This window comes from Diplotaxodon limnothrissa, linkage group LG10 (genome assembly GCF_057381915.1).
Source record: "Diplotaxodon limnothrissa isolate DT_005_m linkage group LG10, D_limnothrissa_male_GT1.1, whole genome shotgun sequence".
NCBI classification, from domain to species: Eukaryota; Metazoa; Chordata; class Actinopteri; order Cichliformes; family Cichlidae; genus Diplotaxodon; species Diplotaxodon limnothrissa.
This window is the reverse complement of record NC_140605.1, coordinates 9,053,221-9,077,203: the sequence shown is the minus strand read 5'-3', so window position 1 is coordinate 9,077,203 and position 23,983 is coordinate 9,053,221. Positions and strand designations below refer to the sequence as shown.

General features: G+C 41.0%; 1 protein-coding gene across 2 annotated transcripts in view; it reads left to right on the top strand.

The window, feature by feature from the left end:
- The window catches only part of specc1 (sperm antigen with calponin homology and coiled-coil domains 1), a 79,663-nt gene extending 56,396 nt beyond the window's left edge, over positions 1-23,267 (top strand). For both annotated transcript variants that reach the window (XM_085364341.1, XM_085364342.1), the window contains exons 13-15: positions 10,278-10,394; positions 16,217-16,276; positions 21,444-23,267. In XM_085364341.1, the coding sequence (XP_085220467.1) occupies positions 10,278-10,394; positions 16,217-16,276; positions 21,444-21,533 (267 nt within the window). In that variant the 3' untranslated portion in view covers positions 21,534-23,267. The remainder of the gene's footprint in view (positions 1-10,277; positions 10,395-16,216; positions 16,277-21,443) is intronic.
- Positions 23,268-23,983: the final 716 nt, after the last annotated feature.

Sequence of the window (23,983 nt, the reverse complement as noted above, 5' to 3'; positions counted from 1 at the left end):
ACAGCTCCAGCTCAGTCAGAGTACATGGACAGCGTTTGTGAACAGCAGTTTTCAGATCTCGCCACAGATTCTCGATTGGATTTAGACACCAGACAGGTCAGAGATAAAGTTATTGAGAAATTTAAAGCAGACTTAGGCTACAAAAAGATTTCCCAAGCCTTGAACATCCCACGGAGCACTGGTCAAGCGATCATTCAGAAATGGAAGGAGTATGGCACAACTGTAAACCTACCAAGACAAGGCCGTCCACCTAAACTCACAGGCCGAACAAGGAGAGCGCAGATCAGAAATGCAGCCAAGAGGCCCATGGTGACTCTGGACGAGCTGCAGAGATCTACAGCTCAGGTTGGGGGAATCTGTCCATAGGACAACTATTAGTCGTGCACTGGTCAGAGTTGATGGGAAGATGGATGGAGCCAAATACAGGGCAATCTTGGAAGAAAACCTCTTGGAGTCTGCAAAAGACTTGAGACTGGGGCAGCGGTTCACCTTCCAGCATGACAACAACCCTAAACATAAAGCCCGGGCAACAATGGAACGGTTTAAAACAAAACATATCCATGTGTTAGAACGGCCCAGTCAAAGTCCAGATCTAAATCCAATCGAGAATCTGTGGCGAGATCTGAAAACTGCTGTTCACAAACACTGTCCATGTAATCTGACAGAGCTGGAGCTGTTTTGTAAAGAAGAATGGGCAAGGATTTCAGTCTGTAGATGTGCAAAGCTGGTAGAGACATACCCTAAAAGACTGGCAGCTGTAATTGCAGCAAAAGGTGGTTCTACAAAGTATTGAGTCAGGGGGCTGAATAATTACGCACACCCCATTTTGCAGTTATTTATTTGTAAAAAATGTTTGGAATCATGTATGATTTTGGTTCCACTTCTCACGTGTACACCACTTTGTATTTGTCTTTCACGTGGAATTCCAATAAAATTGATTCGTGTTTGTGGCTGTAATGTGACAAAATGTGGAAAGGCGCCACCTCTCTGGGGACATCTCAGGCCCTCCAAGGTTTGGAGGCCTATCTCCCCCTACCACCACTTCCCCTGCCAGTGGCGGACTCCCTCAGGTGTCGGTGCGTTGGTGGTTCTTTGTGTCCGGGGGTGGGCGTCCAGGTACACACCGGCTCACTCCTTGGCGGCCGCTTATCGGGGCCTGGAGCCTGGGGCTCGCTCGGGCCACTTCGGAGGTGGGGTGCCCCCGGCCTCTCGGCCTGGGGCTCGGTCACTCAGGCACGGCTGGCTGCCGGCGGAGCTCACGGGCGCGTCACTGCAACTCCCCCTGGCTTCTGCTCCGCGGCTGCTGAGTGAGCCCTCATCTGGGACTCTCCTCAGCTCTTTCTGGGACAGTGGCGCGGCTGCCCCTCTGTTGGTCTTCCTTGGTCTCTTGTGTTCTGGGGGCCTCTGGATGTCTGGAGTTTTGATCTCCTCCATACCTGCTGGAGGACAGGGCTGTGGCTCCCCACACCCTCTAGCAGATCATTACATGAAGGAACCTTTTAAAAAAACAAGCGCGTCCATGCTCACAGGTGTACACACGGGTGAACACACCCACAAACTACACCCTTTTTGGCTCCTACCTCAAAGCACACTGTTCTGTTGATCTTATGTGCTGCACAATAATGTTTAATATTTAGTATTTACTGTCATATTCCAATATATCATTGTGATGCTGTTTATTCTATTACTCTTGTTCTCTTCTGCTTGTTTTCTTTTTTCTTTCTCAGCAGGTGATCCAGGTGATTGATATATGCATTTTTTATTTCTTTTTTTTTTTTTTTCTTCTGCTCATTCTCTTGGTTTTTGTTTTTTGCCCTTCTCCCCCGTCCCTCTTCTCAGCTGTTTCTCTTTCCCTCTTTCTTTCTCCCCTTCTTTCCTCCAGTCAAGTCTGTCCCGTATTCAGTAAGTGAAAATAAAATAAACAATAAAAGGTGAATCAAATGGACCATTATGGCAAGGCTGGGATGGTCAATTTGGTAAAGTAAATCCGTTGGGCATCTTTCTTTGCCTTTAGACAACAATTCTGATGGCAAAAGAGCCAAACGGGACAGGCCAAAAAAAAAAAAAAAGACAAAATGTGGAAAGTTCAAGGGGGCGAATACTTTTGCAAGTCACTGTATATTTGGTTATTTTGGTCTCATGTCATTGTGTCAGAACTTTTGAAAGCTTTTTTTCACCTAATTTGGCAAAACCATCTTGTGGCATTGAAGAGTAAGATGTTTACTTGTAGCCTTTTTTGGCCACGTTCAGTAAGCAAAAAAAGCCTTTCTTGAACATTTGTATATTTATCAGGCTCTTTGATGTCTTAATTTAGGACAACTCCGGACACTTTTTAAGCTTTTTTTCCCCCCTCAATTAACCATAGAAGCCAAACAAAAATAAATGCGTTGTTTGTTTGAGATGGAAACAATGACCAAAGGGCTGTGAACATTAGGCCCTGACAGAGCACAGCTTATCCGGCCTTGTCTGGGAACTCACACACATGCAGAAAACCATTGAAAGACAGGAATGGACCCCCCAGGAGAGTGTGGAATGAAGGTCAGACATCGGGGAGGGGAAGAGGATAGGAGTAGACATTACTAAGTTCTATAAATGGAGGATTAACTGTACCTGTGGGGTGAGATCGTGATTGTAAAATAACAAATTACAGGTGATTAGACAGGATTTGTCCGGAATATTTTAGTACATGTGTTTTCTTATAAATGATATAATATTGAGGCTGTCTGGGTTGAAGTGCATTAAAACAAATGCATATTGAGTAGCTTTTAGCATCTGGTGTGTGTGAAAAGAGTTAAGTGCTTGTGCTAAGTGCCTATTGTGGATTCATGTGCCTTGTTGTCAGTGTAGAGCTAGGTATTCTCAGCATAACAATTAAAGGACTTGATGAGATGTCAAATTAAAGGGTCACTGTGGCATATTGATGAATAAGTTTTATTTATTTTTATTGGTTTTAATCAGGTAAGAAGACAGAGCGGAAATATCCGCAGGTTCAAAGGCAAGCATTAGTTCTTTAAGGTTTAGGGTCCACATGGAGTGACAAATAAGTAAATCATTGCACTGTGATCAAAGTAATTAATTAGAAGGATAATTTTATCACAGACTATCAATATCATAGACTGAATAATCTCACCAAGAACCCAGCATCCATGGATGATGATGTTCGTTTCTGGGCTAAATCTGGTCACGCTGTCAGGAAAAAAAAGTCACTTTATGTCTAAATTTAGTAAGTGACAATTGGCCACAACAAACTGATCTTCTCTCAGTTTTCTGTTAATTAGAAGTCTAAAAGGTGCCTGTATAGTATGTAGCTATCAAGACTAAAATCTGCTTACATTTGATAGGAGACTAGATAACTATTCATCATGATCAGATTCAACTCCAACATACTAGAGCGCACGGCACAGCACGGTGGTGCAATGGTAGGCAAAAACAGTTTGGGTTTGAATCTGCTGCTCATCTGACAAGTTTTTTGAGCAGTAATGGTGGAGATGATATTTCTCTTTTTAAAGCAAATTTAGAAGTACAGGGATGCCTTTTCACCATGCACACCATGTTTTTTCAAGCTTTTCCTTGTTGGGATTGGTAACACTGTGTTTACAGCTAAGTTAGAGGTGTGCTGTTTTTAGTCTAAACTGCATAGCAACTGGCAGCTTACACTGCATTACATTATATCTATTTGCAGGTGGCTCACAATAGACAGAACGGTTGTGAATTGTGGCTTCGATTCACCTGTGTGCCTTCTTTGACATTCTGTTGCGCTCCCTGCTCTTTATCCCCATACAGAAAAGCCTAATGCAATCAACAAGCTGAGTCTGTGGAGAACTCCTGTGATTGCTTACTTTATCTCCATGGTCCCACCTGCCTGGGATCAGTGCTCAAAACTATGTTTCATTACGAGATTTATTAAGATTTTCTCCTTCTCACTTCCTTCTATGTCTTTTCTTTCATGTATTTGATGTGAAATCTCAGAAAATAACCCTCCAGCCTGATATTTCCTACTTGGGGTTTTGACAAACTGTGTGTTTGATATGTACTGTAATTCAGTTTATCTGCCATAGCATAGGTTTACTTGCCGTACTTGCATTTACACCATGTCTGAAATCAGAGTATCAGCTGCCATGACAGCATTACAGCAGTGTGCTATCATCCTTATGTGGCACCAGGAGCACACACCCTTTCCTTTTGTTTCTGTGGTGTTAATCACCGTCTGTGTGCGCTTCAGCCAGCCAGCTTGTGTGGTTGGTTTACAGCAGGAAGGACGTGTCATCCAGGATGGATGTGACATGTCCTTGACCTTTTAATGTCCACCACAGCTAAAGCTACTCAAAGGCCTTAAATGGTTATTAGATTTTTGTTTTGTTTATTGACAGGAAAATAATCTTCACTGATTGATTTTATGACCGTGTTTGTTTTTTTTTGAAAATGAAATTATGTTTTGCAGAATTTCAGTTTTATAACTTTAACTGTTCTGTTGTCTGTTTGATGACTCTGGCAAGATTTTTAAAATGCTGTTTGTGCTCTTTTAGAAGGAGCAGATTGTTATAGGCTATTCAAACATTCATAAGAGTAAATGTTTGCGTGGCATGGCTCTCTGGGGATTTTGTCACCATGTTTTAGCTATTAATGCTATTAATATTTGCATCCAATATGTGTGGATGTCTTTTCTCTCTCCCTGCTTCTCTCTCATACTCTTTTTCTCTGAGCCCTAAAATGTGGCGGTTCTGCCTTTTGTGCAGAACGAGACACTTCCTGTCGCTTGATGCTGTGTTTGCTTTTCTGATCCGGCTCCCAGAGAGCTGTTGTTGTCCACTGCTGGTTTAGCATTCATGCCTGTCCCTCTCTTTCCACCCTGAACGAACTCCAGCACCCACCCTGAACTCAGACATACCTGTACCACCAGCTCTGGGCTGGGTCAAAATGTCAGTCTCCCTATCCAGCCACACTCCCTCACACATGTCACACATGCGAATCTGCCCTTTGCAGTTTTTTCTTATCAACTTATTTGTCACTGTCCATCTTTGTCCTGGAGTCTGACTGTGCGTGTCTTTGTATGTTTGCACATACAGTAGGATGGGGACACACACACACTGTGATTAGTGCTGCTGCTGAGCCAGCTACGAGAGGGAATGGGGAGCTGTGAGAGGAATGTGATCTGACATGACTGCACAGGTCTGGCCTTCACATGGAACAGGCTCATAGCTGACAGATGAAAAAAGGGCCGGTGCAGCTTCGCTTTCGGTGTCAGTTTATGAACATGTCACTGTATGTTAATAATAGTTATTGAGGGTTGTCAAGGGGCTATAATATATATATATATATAATGACAGGAACTTCCTTTAAAATTTCTTGCATCATGTGTTTATTGCTTTCCTTGAATGTGAACAAAGCCTGAACTCAGGACTTCCTGCTCCTTCAGAACTCATTGTGACCACAGATGTTTTGCAGCTTGGCTTGATGACTCAAACAAAAACACACTTTCATTCTCCATTAATAGTGTGATAAATATTCATTGTGCAAATTTTAGCGTCTGTGCACACACATACCACCTGAAGTTATTAGTACTCCTCAAGTTGAACTATGTTTTCAGAGGCAACATCAAACAACACCCAAAAACCAATGTTTGGTTTTTTTTTAAGCAGTATCTACAGACCACTGCTCTCTCCTTATCCATCCTGGCTGATCTTTATCTAATTTTGCATTTTATTCTAGTACCTGCAGTCTATTCAAATTGCATAGGCAGTCCAGCTTCTCCATGATCTCCTGCATGTGCTAGAACAGTCTCAAGAAAGTCTCAAGAAGGCAACAGGACAATACGGTTAAAGAGTTAAGACAGAGTTAATCATGCATTTTTCTGACCAAACTGTCACAAAGAGACTCCATGAGGGTGGCGTGAGGGCCTGACACCTTTTTATAATAATAATAATAATGGATTGGATTTATATAGCGCTTTTCAAGGCACCCAAAGCGCTTTACAATGCCACTATTCATTCACTCTCACATTCATACACTGGTGGAGGCAAGCTACAGTTGTAGCCACAGCTGCCCTGGGACAGACTGACAGAAGTGAGGCTGCCATATCGCGCCATATTTTTAATGGAATTTGTGGTCACAGTCCAGCACTATGCAATGCAACTGACATTAGCTAGAGAACACCAGAACTAGCCACCACTGGCAGGCCATTATCCTCACAGATAAAAGCAGGTTTACGCTGATCATATGTTAAAGCGTCTGGTGACACTGTATGCAACACCATCCGGCATGACGGGTTTGGCATTGGGTTATTGATAGAGGGCCGCACAGACTTCTGTGCGCTAGCCAACACTACCCATTTTCAGACATTACGCTGGTACAGTGAGCTTTGTGTTCCTCCTATCACATGACACTGTCTGGCCTCATTTGATCAGAATGTGTAGGCACTTCTGGGATGACCAAGGCATTGATGCCAATGACTGGCCCTCACATTCCACAGAGATGAGTCCAATTGAGAACCTCTGGAACTTTATGTATTGCTGTATCTGATACCGCCAGATTGTGCCAGAGAATGTCCAGGAGCCCCCTGATGCTCTGATCCTCCCGGACTCCATCCATACTCTCTTCTGCAGAATCCCCATATGTTGGGAGGTCTTATATTAAAACATTAGGGCGATACGCACTGCTGAGCCACATTATGACACAAATTGGATCAGCTTGTTTGGTTGACCAGCTCTCATGTTTTTATATTTGGGAGTTTTATGTTTTCTCGAGTTACAAAATGACAGTGCACATGGATGGGCATTGACACCAAGCCTCTTAAGCTTAAGATTAAGCCTCACGACTGAAATCCAAAACATTACTTAAACTTGAAATTAAGGTTTAGGTTAAACTTTGAAAACTTTAAATGATCTACAAAAAAGAGCACAGATCAAAGATTTCTAACTTTTACAGGGACTAAAAGTCACACAAAGACAGTTCTACATGAAGACACTATATTTCTGCTTATCTTTTTCTTGCTTTTCTGAGAAAAGCAATTTCAATCATTGTCACATGTAATTTGGAGGAGCTGTTCCAAAAAAGCAGCAACATGCAAACTGCCTGCTCTGCACAGCCACATCATGCAGACACACACACATGCATTCAGTGACTGTAACCATACAGCTGTCCCCTTTTCAAAACAGTAACTTTATAATTGCATGCTTGTGAGGCCTTTAGGGGGCATCTGTAAAGTGTAACTATAAAAGCATGGCTCAAGCTCTTCTGCGCTGGTTTAGCTATTCTCACTTTCGTAGCAATTAAATAGCATCATATACCACAGTAGATATGTGTAAATATCACAGCCACATCACAACCCAGCATAGCACCACTTCTTCCTTCTCTTATCATTGGTTTAGCCTCTCACCCTGAAACTGCAGCTGGTTTTAAGTTGAGCTAACCTCTAACGCCAAAGTAGACGAGTGAACAACTGTCAACATTTCTTAGAAACTCAGAGGATATTGATTACTGCAGTGACTTAGAGTTGTGATTTTGAATTTCTGTCCTCAGGACCCAGAGTTGTTGTTTTTCTATCCCATCAGGTAGTTAATTACATTCACCTGGCGTCACATGTATGGATCAGTCGCTGATTCGATTTGTAGAATGAAAATCAGCAGCCCTCAGGCCCCGGGGCAAGGATTGATGACCACCGGCTTAGAGCAACAGTAAACAAATACATGTCACATCTTTAGCATCTCCCTGGAGCTAATGCTGTGTTTACAGACGCACTGATGTACCCAAAAAGATCTTTAATGCAGTTCTTATCCCAAACACTGTCTATTCCTCTCTATCGATCAAACTGCATTTTTATGGCACGTTCTGTACAGGACAATGCAGTTCAATGTGCTTAATTGTGACTGGGAGATATAAAATAAAACTGTGTTTGGGGTGGCTGTAGCTCAGGTGGAAGAGCGGATCAGGCATTAACCAGAAGGTCGGTGGTTCGATCCCAGGCTGCTCCAGTCTGCATGCCAAATATCCTTGGGCAAGATACTAACCCCATGTTGCTCTCCGATGCATCCATCGGAGTGTGAATGTGTGTGAATGTTAGATACTTAGCACTTAAGCTTAGAAGTGCTTGTGTGAATGGGTGTGACTGGGTGAATGAATCAGCTGTATAAAGCGCTTTGAGTGCTCGGACAGAGTAGAAAAGCACTATATAAGAACCAGTCCATTTACCATTTAAACATTATTATGTGCAGTAAAGAGTTCAAAACAAAACTTTATCAAGAGACTGTGTTATAATGATAATTATCATCACTGTGGCACAATACCACAATACCATTAAAATATGTTTTATATTGCATCACCACAAATATGATCCATCCAAATACATTATCCCATATGTATATACTGCACTAACTCTTGCCTATGACAGCTTCTTACTCCATGTCCACTTTTTTCTGTCATTTGTAATTATCTTTGCATTTCTGTCTTGCGTACTCCAGTTTTAATATAAACTGACCCTAATGTTCCCTTTGGTGCCTCAATAGAAGTAGTAAACATGCTTGAAGTAAGATTTCTCAGATCACAGTGCCCTTTATAGTTCATTGTCCCACCTATTTTCCTAACCACCTAGCCACTCCGGGGGTGAGGTAGTGGTTTTGTAACCTAGCCCAGCTGTTACTGGGTGAGAGGTGGGAGTACATCATGGACAGGTCGACAGTCCATAACAAGGATGGTTAATTGTTTCATACTTCATGACCAGATAATGGAAAACTAATGACAGTCCCATTATCCTTATCTGTGCTTTCTATTAAAGCACAGATAAGGGGCGACCGTGGCTCAGGGGGTTGGGAAGCGCATCTGTAACCGGAAGGTTGCCGGTTCAATCCCCGTACTCTCTGGTCGTTGTGTCCTTGGGCAAGACACTTCACCTACCGCCTGCTGGTGTTGGCCAGAGGGGCTGATGGCGCGATATGGCAGCCTCGCTTCTGTCAGTCTGCCCCAGGGCAGCTGTGGCTACAACCGTAGCTTGCCTCCGCCAGTGTGTGAATGCGAGAGTAAATGAATAGTGGCATTGTAAAGCGCTTTGGGTGCCTTGAAAAGCGCTATATAAATCCAATCTATTATTCCATCCATCCATCCATTCGCTTCCGCTTATCCTTTTCAGGGTCGCGGGGGGCGCTGGAGCCTATCCCAGCTGTCATAGGGCGAGAGGCGGGGTACACCCTGGCCAGGTCGCCAGTCTGTCGCAGGGCCAACACACAGGGACAGACAAACATTCGCGCTCACATTCACTCAGACATTCACACCTAATGGCAATTTGGATTTTCCAATTAACCTATCCCCTCAAGCTGCATGTCTTTGGACGGCACGGTGGTTAGCACTGTTGCTGCACAGCAAGAAGATCCTGAGTTCAATTCCAACATCAGGCCGGGGTCTTTCTGTGTGGAGTTTGCATGTTCTCCCCGTGTTTGCGTGGGTTCCCTCCGGGTACTCTGGCTTCCTCCCAATCCATTATTATTATTATTATTATTATTACATACAACTAGAATATACAATGCTATGTGAATCTAATAGCTCTTAGATTCATATTGTAGCTTTCATTTTGCATGTTACCATCTAAAACAAAATGTTTAGGACTCTTAGATTATTTCCACCTTAATAGGATGAATCCAGATCAAAGCAGTGTAAATTTCCCCGGTTTCGTATAATATATGGGAGGAATCTAACACACGTACCCATGACTCACGAGGGCCTCCCTTGCTGTGAGCTCTGTTCCCAAAGCGTATGAGAGGGATGAAACAGGAAGACTGTAAATAACTTATCTGTTATACAGAGAGTCTGCATCCTCCAAACAATGGCCCAGAGGAAGTGTGTCCTCCGAGCTCCTCTCCTGTTATCATACTCTGAATATGCTGTATGCTCCGTGCACGAGGTGATGATGCTCTGAGAATCACATAACTAAAACCAAACAAACTGGACGTGCTGCTATGCATGTCCTTCATGCAGAGGAGATCAGAGATAGCATTGTTGTTTTGAAGTGATTCAAGAAAGAAGATCCTCCTAATATCAATGACTGGACTCTTCTGCTGTTCTGCGTCTTTCAAATTTGATTAAATTTTAATTATTTTTCCTTTGATTTTATGACCTAATGGATTTCTTTTTCACTGCATGGTGATGTTGTCAAGAGGCTGTTAGTGCTTCTACCTGAATTATTAGCACTTTATGCTGATTATCATTATTTTTATTGAAATTATGTTGCTCTAATTAATTTTTTTAAATTTCTTTTACTTTTTTTTTTCTTTTTTTCCTTGTGCCTTCAGAATATCGATGTGACCAACTTCAGCAGCAGTTGGAATGATGGCCTGGCTTTCTGTGCCCTATTGCACACATATCTGCCTGCCCACATCCCTTACCACGAACTCATCAGTCAAGATAAGGTAGAAAAATACAGGAACGCCTAGCACACATGCAATCACGCAAACACGTACACACACACACAGTGGCTCACCAGCAGTTAATCAGAACCGCCTAAACAACGAAACCCATTGGAAATTTATATATTGCATTTATAAGTTATAAGTATTTATAAAACAGATGCAGATGTACATTATCAATTGTATTTACAGGGAGTGCAGAATTATTAGGCAAATGAGTATTTTGTCCACATCATCCTCTTCATGCATGTTGTCTTACTCCAAGCTGTATAGGCTCGAAAGCCTACTACCAATTAAGCATATTAGGTGATGTGCATCTCTGTAATGAGAAGGGGTGTGGTCTAATGAGATCAACACCCTATATCAGGTGTGCATAATTATTAGGCAACTTCCTTTCCTTTGGCAAAATGGGTCAAAAGAAGGACTTGACGGGCTCAGAAAAGTTAAAAATAGTGAGATATCTTGCAGAGGGATGCAGCAGTCTCAAAATTGCAAAGCTTCTGAAGCGTGATCATCGAACAATCAAGCGTTTCATTCAAAATAGTCAACAGGGTCGCAAGAAGCGTGTGGAAAAACCAAGGCGCAAAATAACTGCCCATGAACTGAGAAAAGTCAAGCGTGCAGCTGCCAAGATGCCACTTGCCACCAGTTTGGCCATATTTCAGAGCTGCAACATCACTGGAGTGCCCAAAAGCACAAGGTGTGCAATACTCAGAGACATGGCCAAGGTAAGAAAGGCTGAAAGACGACCACCACTGAGAACAAGACACACAAGCTGAAACGTCAAGACTGGGCCAAGAAATATCTCAAGACTGGTTTTTCTAAGGTTTTATGGACTGATGAAATGAGAGTGAGTCTTGATGGGCCAGATGGATGGGCCCGTGGCTGGATTGGTAAAGGGCAGAGAGCTCCAGTCCGACTCAGACGCCAGCAAGGTGGAGGTGGAGTACTGGTTTGGGCTGGTATCATCCTTTTCGGGTTGAGGATGGAGTCAAGCTCAACTCCCAGTCCTACTGCCAGTTTCTGGAAGACACCTTCTTCAAGCAGTGGTACAGGAAGAAGTCTGCATCCTTCAAGAAAAACATGATTTTCATGCAGGACAATGCTCCATCACACGCGTCCAAGTACTCCACAGCGTGGCTGGCAAGAAAGGGTATAAAAGAAGAAAAACTAATGACATGGCCACCTTGTTCACCTGATCTGAACCCCATTGAGAACCTGTGGTCCATCATCAAATGTGAGATTTACAAGGAGGGAAAACAGTACACCTCTCTGAACAGTGTCTGGGAGGCTGTGGTTGCTGCTGCACACAATGTTGATGGTGAACAGATCAAAACACTGACAGGATCCATGGATGGCAGGCTTTTGAGTGTCCTTGCAAAGAAAGGTGGCTATATTGGTCGCTGATTTGTTTTTGTTTTGTTTTTGAATGTCAGAAATGTATATTTGTGAATGTGGAGATGTTATATTGGTTTCACTGGTAAAAAAAAATAATTGAAATGGGTATATATTTGTTTTTTGTTAAGTTGCCTAATAATTATGCACAGTAATAGTCACCTGCACACACAGATATCCCCCTAAAATAGCTAAAACTAAAAACTACTTCCAAAAACATTCATCTTTGATATTAATGAGATTTTTGGGTTCATTGAGAACATGGTTGTTGTTCAATAATAAAATTATTCCTCAAAAATACAACTTGCCTAATAATTCTGCACTCCCTGTATAGTACTGTGCAAAACCCCTAGTTTCTTCACGTTTTGCTTCCATCGAGCCAGACTTTCATGTGATTTTTAAAGTGGTCTTGAACAATAGTTCTCTGGGCTTTTTCAAGGTCTTCTGAACCTTTTCTTTGGAAATTTTTTGGACTGCTTTTTTTATTCATATGTTCCGCTGTGCGTCCTTAAAGGTCAAGCACATAAGAAGCAACACCTGAAAGTCATGTCCTTAAGAATCAGAAAAAGAATCCAGCAAAGATCTCGCACAGAGATGCTTCTGCCCCCATTAGTTTGTCCATCAAATTAGACAAGAGCTGAACTGGTGATTGAAATTTTAGGTTCAAACCAGGAGAGAGTTATAGCAATGAGTGAGCAAGTGAGCAAATTAATGTATAAATGTAAATTTATTAGATTACTTCAATTAGTAAATTGCACTTTGCTGTTTTTTGACACTTTTAATCCTTAATGCCACATTTGGTTCTTTGTTTATCAGTCATGTTAACTCATGTTTGGAGCAGTACTTACGCGAGGCTGAATTCACACTGTTCTCTGTGAGGAGCACTGACTGGTCATCAGCAGATGAGCTGATGTCAGGGCCCAGAACATGTAGAGCATGCTCTTTAAGCTGTTTTAACCTTCAAACAGCTTAAACAGGTTCTGCATATCTGCAAGGTACTTTGCAAACTGCCTCCACCCTGGCACCTACATTCATATTATACCTGACTTGATATATCTGACTATCAGTGTCATATCTGTTGTCACTGATGCCTGCTGTCTTCTGTGATACCACCAGTGGCTTTCCATGTATGTTAAACAGAAGATCATACGGCCTGATATCACTCACTGCAGATCAGAAAAATCTTTTGACTGTTGTGGTCCTGACTAAAGTACCTTCTATTAGGTGGTCTATCGGGTAAAGTTGGTCTCTAATACTTTTAGTGTCACTGGAGTCTTCACGTCATCAGATCTTTGTCTTCTCCATGCACCTTGGAAGTGGGTGCCAGAAAAAAAATGTTGCTAAAGTATGTTTTATGACATCATTGCTGTTTTAAAAGAATTGCAGTTTTTATTTTCCTCTTTTTTTCCATTGCAAACTAGGTTACTTTGCTATCCAAAGTTTGGACACGCTTGTCACTTCTAAATACGTGACCTGTCTAATTTAATGGGGTTTTTTTAATAGCAGAGAGAAATAAGATAAGCCTGGAAATAGGGCTGGGCCATATCATACCGTTCACGGTAATACCAGTATAATGTTGGGCAACGATAAGAAAATGAAATATCGCGATAGAATATGGGTAAGTGCCTTTGTTTTCATACTCACATGGCGGAAAAAGCATGGCGGCGACAGAGAATTAGAAGCGCGAAAGCGGATCGTTGAATGAAACTGATGAATTGGTTTGTAAAATGCTGCAACTTCAGTGGTGTGGAACTCGTTTAGCTTTCGTCCGTCAGATACACAACAAAGCACTATTTTTTGTAGAGCACGCTAGCGGGCTGTCGTTATTACCGTGTTTTTTTTGGAAAATATGGAAAATACTAAAAATCAATCCTTTGATTTTTCTGAAAATCGACAGTATGTATGAATTCTGGTTGTGTTTACTGACCTCGAAACAATTTTATGTGGTACACGGCACTCGAAAATCTGTCAAATGTTTCAGTACGACTTTGCTAAGCTACAAACCTGCATCGCTTGATGGAGCATTACGGCTATCGTAGACAGTAGCCTTGCGGAGTGATACGTACTGTCTCTGTATCTATGAAGCGCCTTGAGGCGACTTATGTTGTGATTTGGCACTATATAAATAAAATTGAATTGAATTGAACGTAATATTACCGTATTGTGTGTATAACCTCTTTTTAAGTTTTGTGGATGTTATACATGGTTATGGATATGTCGGACAATCAATTTCCACTGCAAATGCTTTTTGGTTAAACTGTCAGCAAGGAATTTGCATTTGCACTGTTAATTTTTTATATTATATAACTTTAATGCACATAAAAAAACAGCTGCTTGTTTAAGTGAAGATACATTGATGTTTTATTTGGTTTTTGTAGTTGCTGTTGTAAAGTATTTTGTCTAGTCAGTTATATCGTTATCGCAAATTTTCAAATGTGTATATCGTGATAAATATTTTTGGTCATATCGCCCTGCTCTACCTGGAAATATACTGATCTTGACTTATTTATATATTTATCTTTATTGCCTGTTTTACTATTTTAGGAGCTGCTCCATTATTAATTTTTTTATATGTGAAATGATTTAATATTGTCTTATATGGTATTCCAATGTTTAATGCAATCAGGGTCATTTTTCTTATTCTTAGGATGAATTCTCTCTCACAGTGATCACTGGGTCATAACCCACACAAGCTAATACACACATATTTGAGCAAATTTCTGGTTTCATGTCAGCTTGTACGCTGGAGTAAACTCACATGTAGAGAAATGTGCATACTGTTGGAGGTTACTGCAGCACTCTCTGACTAAATGCTGAAAAAAAATTTCCACCTACATAAGATTAAGTGACAGACAGATATTTTGACGTATATCTGTCTGTCTTCTCTGAATTCCAACTCAAATTCAGAGAAGCCGCTTGTAATTTTTTTTGTTTTTGTTTGATGAACTCACTCTGCCTGCTTTCATCTTTTTCTTCTTCAGTCTCAGGATGAATGTTCTCTCTGATTAAGGCTGCAGGGCAAAGCGCACGTTCAACCTGACAACTCAGTCTCCAGAAGTGCACATAAAGCTCCAACATCTTGTTTGAGTAGAATGTCAGCCATAAAAATGATCAACCTCTGATGTGTTCATGTGAAAGATCACCAGGAGGACGATAACAGCCCTGTAATACTCTGAAGCTATTTTGCAGGAGAGATTTTTTCCATCATTAACTTGCATATTACCGACTTCCTGTACATATATGTTTAGGTTTTATAGCACTGCCACATTGTTCATTTTGCAGTAAGAGACAGCCTCAGTATGAATTATGAATGTAGCCATTTCTGTAGTCTAAGTGATTTGGAGCACTGAGCAGCAGTTATAGCTCAGTGCTGACGGCTGTGTAATGCAGACATGCAGGTGGTATATACAGTAGTGCTGCAAACAATGTGGCTCCTCTCTGGGGACTGTGGGTCCTTCACCCCACCGCTACAAGATTAAAACAATAGACAAACACCTCTGACAAGGCCCGACACATCCTACGTGACAAATTAGTGATGCAGGCGTGGGTACACAGGGTTATGTCAGTGTGAAAGTATAACATTAAGTTGACGACAGAAACATTGCACAACCCATCTCTCTCTGAATAATTCAATTGAGCTGCATTGCCTTTAATAACTGTTGCTGAGTGACTTTCCCCAAGGCCCAAACACCCACCTTCCTCCCAGTGTAATCTGTCCTCCCAGTACTCCCACTCCTGCCCTCCTTCACCCCTTTATCATACGGAATTTTTAAGAAAGATGACATTATAGGCGAACCTGTATTTTAGGTGAAGGTCTGCAGCTGCAGAACTAATTATTAAGAATTCATAATTTATCAATTCGTCATCCCAGCTGTGATGATGCCTCAAGGCAGTTAATATGAAGGTTTGAGCGATCACAAGAGTTTCTATTCATGAGTCGGGGGGGCCTGTGCTCTCGGTACGAAGGAAAGAAAGAGAAAATTTTAACCCGAGTTTAGAGTGAAGCATAGCATTCGTACTGAATGCTATGCTTGTTGATGAGTTTGACTTTCTATCAGCAGTGCTCACATGGAGGGGTTACTTTGTTCTTTACACTCATCATGTGCTTTCTGTAGAGATGTAATTATACAAACACAAATAGTTTTCTGTTACAGGCTTCAAGGGGATCCAAATTGGATTTCCTGATAGCTCTCAACCAGTATGGCTTTAAACTTATCAGATAAACATGAGTGAATATGCAGCTGACACAAAAAAGCAGAGGCTTATGTAGGCTTCAAACGGTCTCTTGGGATATTGTATGGTTTATTATGGTATTTGTGAGCTTATTGTTTCTGATTCTTCCTCCATGTGTAGTGTTGCAGAATGACCGAGACGTTCACATTTTCTCTGTTTCCTGATATGAGCGTTTTTTGGGGGTTTTTTTTCTTCAGGTCCGGAATCTGACTCTAGCTTTCCAGGCAGCTGAGAGCATTGGCATCAAACCCTCCCTGGTGAGTTAAACCACACCAGACCTCACACAAACACAAACACACTTGGAAAACACAGAGCTTTTGATTAGACAAACTGGAAACAGACCACTTTGATTTGCTAAACTTTTAAGATATGAAACTTCAGAACAGAGATTGGCCCAGAAGTGTGTTCCAGTACTCTTCCTTGGAAATAATCTTTTCTTATATGGGGAAAACAAATCGTTATCGGCTCTTTTGCTCCACTGAAATATTTAGACTTTGTGAAAAAATTGCCCTTCAGTGTTTGCCAAGTTATAAACAAAGCTGCTCGTATTTATTTTAAGGAACACGGGACTATCAGCTTCTGGTAACAAAGCTAGTATAAATTGTTCAAAAACAGATACTTCAACATTTTTTTTTATTTATTTGTTTGTTTATTTTTTGGCCCTTAGGTCCCCAGTTTCAAACCTAAGGGCTAAACTATCTGGGACATACCTTGTCTCTCATCCTGTGACAGCTAGGTCAGGCTTCAGTAACCCCACGACATTAAGCTGGATAAGCAGTGAAGAAAACAAATAACTGGAATTTTGGCTTAGTTTGAGTTGGATACCAAAGTGTGTTTTGTTCTTTCAGCAGTAGAAGGATAGTGGCACAGTGGTTAGCACTCATATCTCACAGCAACAAACTTTGGGTGTTTTTTTATGGGTCCACTGCGGAGGCCTGTTGCCTGAGAAGGTTGCGTGCATGGTCTACAAACAATGTTTAGAGGGGTGGTACGTGTCAAAAGAACTTCCACATGAAGGTTAGCAGCCAAGGTTGTCTGCAGCTAGATGATGGATGTTAGTTGTTACCTGTCAGTGCTGTTAGTGTTGTGGTTGATTGGTACAGATAGACTGAACACTTTCAGTTATGAAACAAAGTGGTGACGTGAATGCCAAAATCATCAGTTTCCTGCTCTCTGCTGCCTGTCATTATATAGGAAATACTGAGTGGTTAGTCAAAGGAGTGATCACACACACATTTTAACAGCAAGTGTGTTGACCTATTTTTTTAAGAACATTTTAGGCTTCTCTAAAAATTTGATATTAATAACAAGACAAGAAACGGTATAAGTTAAAACTAAGAAAGAAATCGTAGTTTGTATTTTTTGATTGAGAAATAATATGACTCATAAACTATTGCTTATCTTTCTCAGAATATTGACTACAATGGTTTGACTAAATTTTTGTTGCTGCAGTAGTGTGGACAAAGTGTGTGGTATATCTTTGCTTACGTAGCCTTAACCGCACTAATGCCCACACAGTGGGTTTGCTTTTTCAGTTTAGTTCTTATTGTTTAAAACAACTTAGTTTTCAGTAGTAGTCCAAGGCACCCCAGCCATCCATCATGGCCCAAAGACATGCACGTCAGGTGGATTGGTGACTCTAAACTGGCCCTAGGTTTAGAGTCACCATCAGCTGTGAATGTGAGCGTGAATGGTTCCCTGTCTCTCTTAGGGAGCATTGACCTTTGACCTAAACTAACAGTGGCCATGAACACAACAGCCTGACTGCACCAGGACAACATAGCTCATTACTACAACCCCATTTCAAAAAATGCTGTAACACTGTGTAAAATCTAAATAAAATGATGTATCAAATTGCCCATCTGCCGGCCTCTATTGCGAGATGTTTACAGTCTGTTGCTGATAGAAGAGGAGATGATGTCAGTGAGAAACATGTCCCTATTTCATGTTTCACGTTTTTTGAAGTGTGTTGCTGCCCTCAACTTCAAAATTACCTTATTTTTTTCTTAGCGGTACATTTTCTCTATTTAAACTGTTGATATATTTTCTGTGTTCTATTGTGAATAAAATGTGTCTTTTACTACAAGAATTGTAATTGCCTTCTGTTTTTGTTTATATTTTAAACAGAATCCCAACTTTTTTGAAGTTGGGGGTTATATAAACTTCACCCCAATTCTGCCCTAACTGCCTAGTCTGAGCTTTAAATAACACAAAATTAGTATCATTCAGTCTCTTATGTCCTCCCTTCCTTAGCTCCTTCTCCATCTGAGAGTGGATTTATCAGACACTGATCCCGCCCCGCATCTGGACCTTTAACCTGCAGACACACTGTGATAGAAACTGCACAGAAACACTTTGTGTGTTTGGTGTTATTTCCTGCACCCACTGAAATATTGCACTTTAAATTAGCTACCAGAGAAAAGGTACAACTTTCATGCTCACACCCAGTCTAAAGCAATGCCAGGCTGCACCACATGAAAAATGAAATCTCTTGGTATTATTTATTAAACTGAGATTTATCATATGTGAGTACTCCTTAAACTGGAGGAACGCCATTCCTGATATTTTTTTAAGCCCAGGCTAAACCAGTTCTATGTGCATTTTGTAAGAAACAAAAGTACAAGTAGTATACATATAAATCAATAACGAAGTGATCACCTTTAGGGTACTACAGGTCACCCAGGGTGGCCTTAACATCTGAATCAACATCTGAACTTCAAGACAAAGAGCTTTTTCACAACAGCCATTGTAATGGAAAATATAAGGTAAACACAGGTGTTAGTCACGATACACAGCCTTTTTTAATGCCCGTGTTTATCTAATATTTCATATCACTGTGGCTGCTGTGAAATAATGTCTATGCAGGCCAATGTTGGGCTTCTGTAGGAGTCCCTTTAGGATGTCTGCTTGGGACATTGTAAGAACAAGAACATTGCAAGGTGATTGATATCACTTGCTTTACCTGTGGTTTTAATCTTGTGGCTGACTGATGCAGACTGAACACTTTCAGTTATGAGACAAAGGAAGTACTGTGTGGGTAGCTGAGCCATTAATTGGGAGGTTTGTTTGAGGTATTAAAGTATTAAACTACTACTTTAATGAACATTTTTAACCTTGATTTCTCTGTAAGCTTGCAAATTATTAATTTGGGAAAAAACCTCCTTCGTCACTGTGTACGGGAATGTCAATACTTCTCACAAACTCGGCTAATCTTATTCATTGAGTTGGTTAGATAAACCTTAGGCCTTGCAAAATGGGGAAAAAAAATCATAATCCCGTTTTGGCTAAGATGTTATGTCTAAAGTTTGTTTTCTGCAGCGGATGTGAGTGACGTCTTCTTCCCTATGCAGGCTTACCCACACGAAAGCACAGACGGAGGCAAAACAACAGCACTGTTTTAGAAATCGTCCTTACGAAATGATCAAAACCGATCAATTTTCGAAGAAGACGACTTCTCTCTGACTATATTTTGGGATAAATCAAATATTTTAGTTATGAGTGTTACTGCCACATGTAAAGACTAACTCATTCCATTGGTCATAGACCCAAGTTATTCCTAAACACACACACCCACACACACAGACACACACACACACACAATCACTAAGGTGTGTACAGTTTGTGTGCTTTCGGGCTTTTTGCCATGTTTTTTCCTTCATGCGTATATGGTACTCTAAACACAAACGTCATCAGCTTTAAGTGTGTTGACACTAAAGAGTTTAATGCTAACCAGGTCAAGTTTCATTTCTTCCAGGACAAAAAATTAGTGGCTTTGCCACTTTCAGTAATCAACTGAAGTTTGGCAGCCTGTGGGAATAAGCTTTACCAGAACTACTGAATTCTGATGTAAACACACACCAAGAGCTGGACCTCAGTAATGAAGTGAATTGGGCATAAATGGGGCACTGAGGCTAAAGTTCACATTACTTTGTCTAATCAGTCTCCATTACATGCTTGTGGTTCCAAGCTTGGATACAGAAAAGTTATTCCCATGTCTGTCAGTTGAAAACACTATAAACAAATAAATAGCTGCATCCTATCTGGTAGTCTCTGCTGTTTTTTTCAGTGTTAATTAATCCTTTATAAACAGCCCAGGAGGATATTTCTCATCCTGCCTTTAGGAGGCTGAGACATCACGAAGCTTCTCTGTAAATCTGAGCTAAGGGGAGCGGCTCGATGTGGAGTCATGTGAAAGCCTCGTTCGCTGTTTGAGTCACCGGTGTCTCCAAGCAGCTGACTACTGACAGCTGCTCGGAGACTCATTACGCTGTAGATTTATATTTTGCGAACTGCCCTCAAAATGACCCAATTTTCCACCACGTCCATCTTCAGACTTCATTAATATTACTCGGGAAATGCATACAGTAACTCAATAATGAAGTCAAATATCCTCTACAGCCAACCTGATGAACGCGACTTAAACCAGTGTTCTCAGTTTTCTTTTTCTTTTTCAGTTTTCGCCGTCGCAAACAGAAAAAAATTTAACTAAACAACTTGTCACAGACACTCTGCTCTGTCTGCTCTGTCTCCCTTCAGATATCACACTTAAACACTAAAAGCTCCAAGATATGAGTTTTATAATAAAATGAGGATTGCTGCAATTCAATTCAGTTTTATTTACATATTGCCAAAAATACACCAAAAATAGTCACCTCGAGGGGCTTTATATTGTAAGGTAAAAACCCTACAATAATACAGGGGAAACCCCAACAATCATACCACCCCCTATGAGCAAGCGCTTGGTGACAGTGGGAAGGAAAAACTCCCTTTTAATAGGAAGAAACCTCCAACCAGAACCAGGCTTAGGGAGGGTCACCCATCTGCCACGACCAGTTGGGGAATTCAGGAGAGAGGATGAAAAACACATTGTGGAAGAGAGTCAGAGATTAATAATAACTAATGATTAAATGTAGAGTTGTGTATAAAACACATAGTGAGTGTAAAAGGTGAGTGAAGAAGAAACACTCATCATGGGAAGTCCCACAGCAGCCGCGGCCTTTTGCAGCATTAGTAAGTAACTATATGCTTTATCAAAAAGAAAAAGTGTTTAAGTCTAATTTTAAAAGTAGAGAAGGTTCCTGTTTACTAAATTTAAACTGGGAGTTGGTTCTACACAACAGGGACTGAAGGCCCTGCCTCCCATTCTACTTTTAAATATCCTGTCCGTACTCTCACTGCAGCCTCTTGGATCAACTGAAGACTTTTCAGGAAGCACTTATATTTATGTGACATTTAGATTTCATAGAAATAATTACCACCCATTTAATACACTTTAATGCTGACATGTAGACAAATACAAACTTTTCTTATAAAAATTGTGTCTGCTTGGCCTGTTGGTAGCACTGTTGAAAATGAAACGTCATTCCTTAACTACACTCAACTTCCAAACTGCTGTTCATTCACACCTATCTCTGTCCCAAACAGGACATTAAGGAGTTGATGAAGACCGACAGGCCAGACTGGCAGAGCGTCATGCAGTACGTCTCCCAGATCTACAAGTACTTTGAGACCTGATGGGTATGTAGGAGGAGCTGGAGCCTGATGAAGGGTTTTTCTGTCCCATTTTGTGAGCCCTACAACCTCTTTTGAGACCGGGCTGATGATGCCACGTTACCCCTGCTCCTGCTCGACACTGGAGACGTGACCGAGGAATTCTGTTATTTAAAGCTGCCAAATCCACAGTCGCTGCTCACGTGTTCAGACAGAGACTGGAGTCACTTTTCAGAGACTTTCAGCATCAACCAAGCATTTGATCGACAGACACACTGATTATGCTGAAAGACACTATTGAAGCTATGTAGCAGTTGACAACACAGTTTACAGAGACTTGACAAGTGATCCAATTTCTTTTCTTCCCTCTGTACAAAAATCAATGCGTCGTTAATGCTTGTTCATTTTTCAGATGCTGGCTGCCTCTCATCATTAGGTACAAGGTGTTTTTTGTTTTTTAGTAATACTGGCTGCCAGGAGACAACTGCCCAGTTTTAGAGAACTACAAAGTCTGCACTAAGTGGCTGTAGGGGTGGTGGCAGATCATGGCCTGTTATGTTTGGATATTTTTTTGCATTTGTTTTTGCTTTTTTCCATGCCCTGGCTTCTTTTCTTTTTATTCTCTAGTGTAAGCTTAGTGTTAAAAGCTACTTTGTTAGGGTTAGGAAAAATTGTAGTTTGGGTTCAGATGTTCTCCTTCAAAAACGTAACATTGAAAAATGATGAGTATGGGGTAGTAGCTGTGTCTTTTTGACGCTATAACCGGGTGCATCGAGCCCTGTTGCCAAAGGGACACCTTGCATAACTGCAGGGCCGTGCAGAGAGGTTTAAAGGGGCGGGTGCTCAAAGTTAAAAAGGGGCATATTGAACCAGGCTGAATAACAACAACACACATTCATCAAGAATCTAATATGGGCAACAAGGCAAAGCAAACGTAGCCGATGTTTTACCTGATGGGTACAATGTTGCTGTTGAGGGGTTGCTGCTGCTCCTGCTGCTGATAGTGCTGGAAGGCAGGGCTGTGTTGATCTGAGACTGTAGACATTAAAAAGTCCATAGGAGAGATGGTAGCTGATTAAACAAGTGTCATGAGATAATAACAAAATGCAAAGATTGGTGACAGCACTTGGAACCATAAGGCAACAAAAACTGTTAGAAATAATTTAGGCTCTGCCTGTAAATCACTCTTTGCTTCTCTTCTTCCTTCCATCCCATCATTTCATATATCACTCTCCACTTGCTGTCTATGTGAGAACAAGGCACAACTTGCTTTTGCAATAAACTATAATCTAATTATCCACACCTAACAACTCTTGCACTTAATCTAAAATAAAATGATGACAGAAAAATGTTATAGCCCTGCCTTTAGTAGCCTCACACAGCTCCTGCTGTTTCCTCCTCATGTCCTTTCCAGGCATGTCTGGACAATGTTATATCATGAGTAATATATATATATATATATTTTAAATCCGTCTAAATAAAACACACACATCCACGCACACACAGTGACATTTTAGACCTTCTTCAGAATACTGTATATACTATGGGCATCACGGTGCTGATCCAGAATCCTTGCATTATTATTTATTACTAGAGCTACAATAATAAAGCAATGAGGAGGGGGAAGTAATAAATATGAAATAATGTATTTATGATGATTCCATTTGTTTCACTATCCACTCTGTGCAGGGGCAAAGCTTATTACATTTTTAAACTGTAGAGATACAATAATCTTACTGCTGTAAAATCCAAATTTTGTCTTATTTAAAATATACATCTAATATAATCTGCTTCTTAATGTATGTTCTTTAAGATACAGCGTGTGTTTTTTAAAATTTTATAATAATGCATAATTATGTGGACATGCATATTAGATCGTTTTTTAGTGAAATATAAGCCCTCCAGAAAGGCAGGAAAAGCCCGGAAACTCACTTTAAAACTAAATATGTTCCCTAAAACGGTGGACAGAGCTACAGACCCATGACAGCCTTACCCAGTGAGCTAGCAGCTATGACCAGCAGTACTTGTGCAGTTAATAAAAGGACAGGTGTGTTCGTCGCGCTGTTGCACACACAGCACGCTCATTTGTTTCAGTTCGTCAGTTGCAACAAGACAGCTTACCAACGTGTACGTAATAAGCTAATACTCCTGGGTGCTATACACTACAGTGTACGCTGTACACCTACTTACTAGTTTTGTCGCATCAGTCTGTATGGAAGAAATATAGTAAGTCTGTATCTCTGAGTTAATTTGTGTTTCTCTTACAGCTCCGGACCGCAAAAAAAATGCGCGTGCTCTTTGTGAGCTCGTTCCCAGCTCGTAACCAGCGCGTTCTGCCGTCAAGGGCGATCATTGGTTAAATGTGATCATGTGACTGATGCAAGCCAGATCCTTTTATTTTATCTAACTGTGATTAATAGTTAAATATTATTGTTGAGGGGCACTGACAGGACTCTGCACGCCCACACACACAT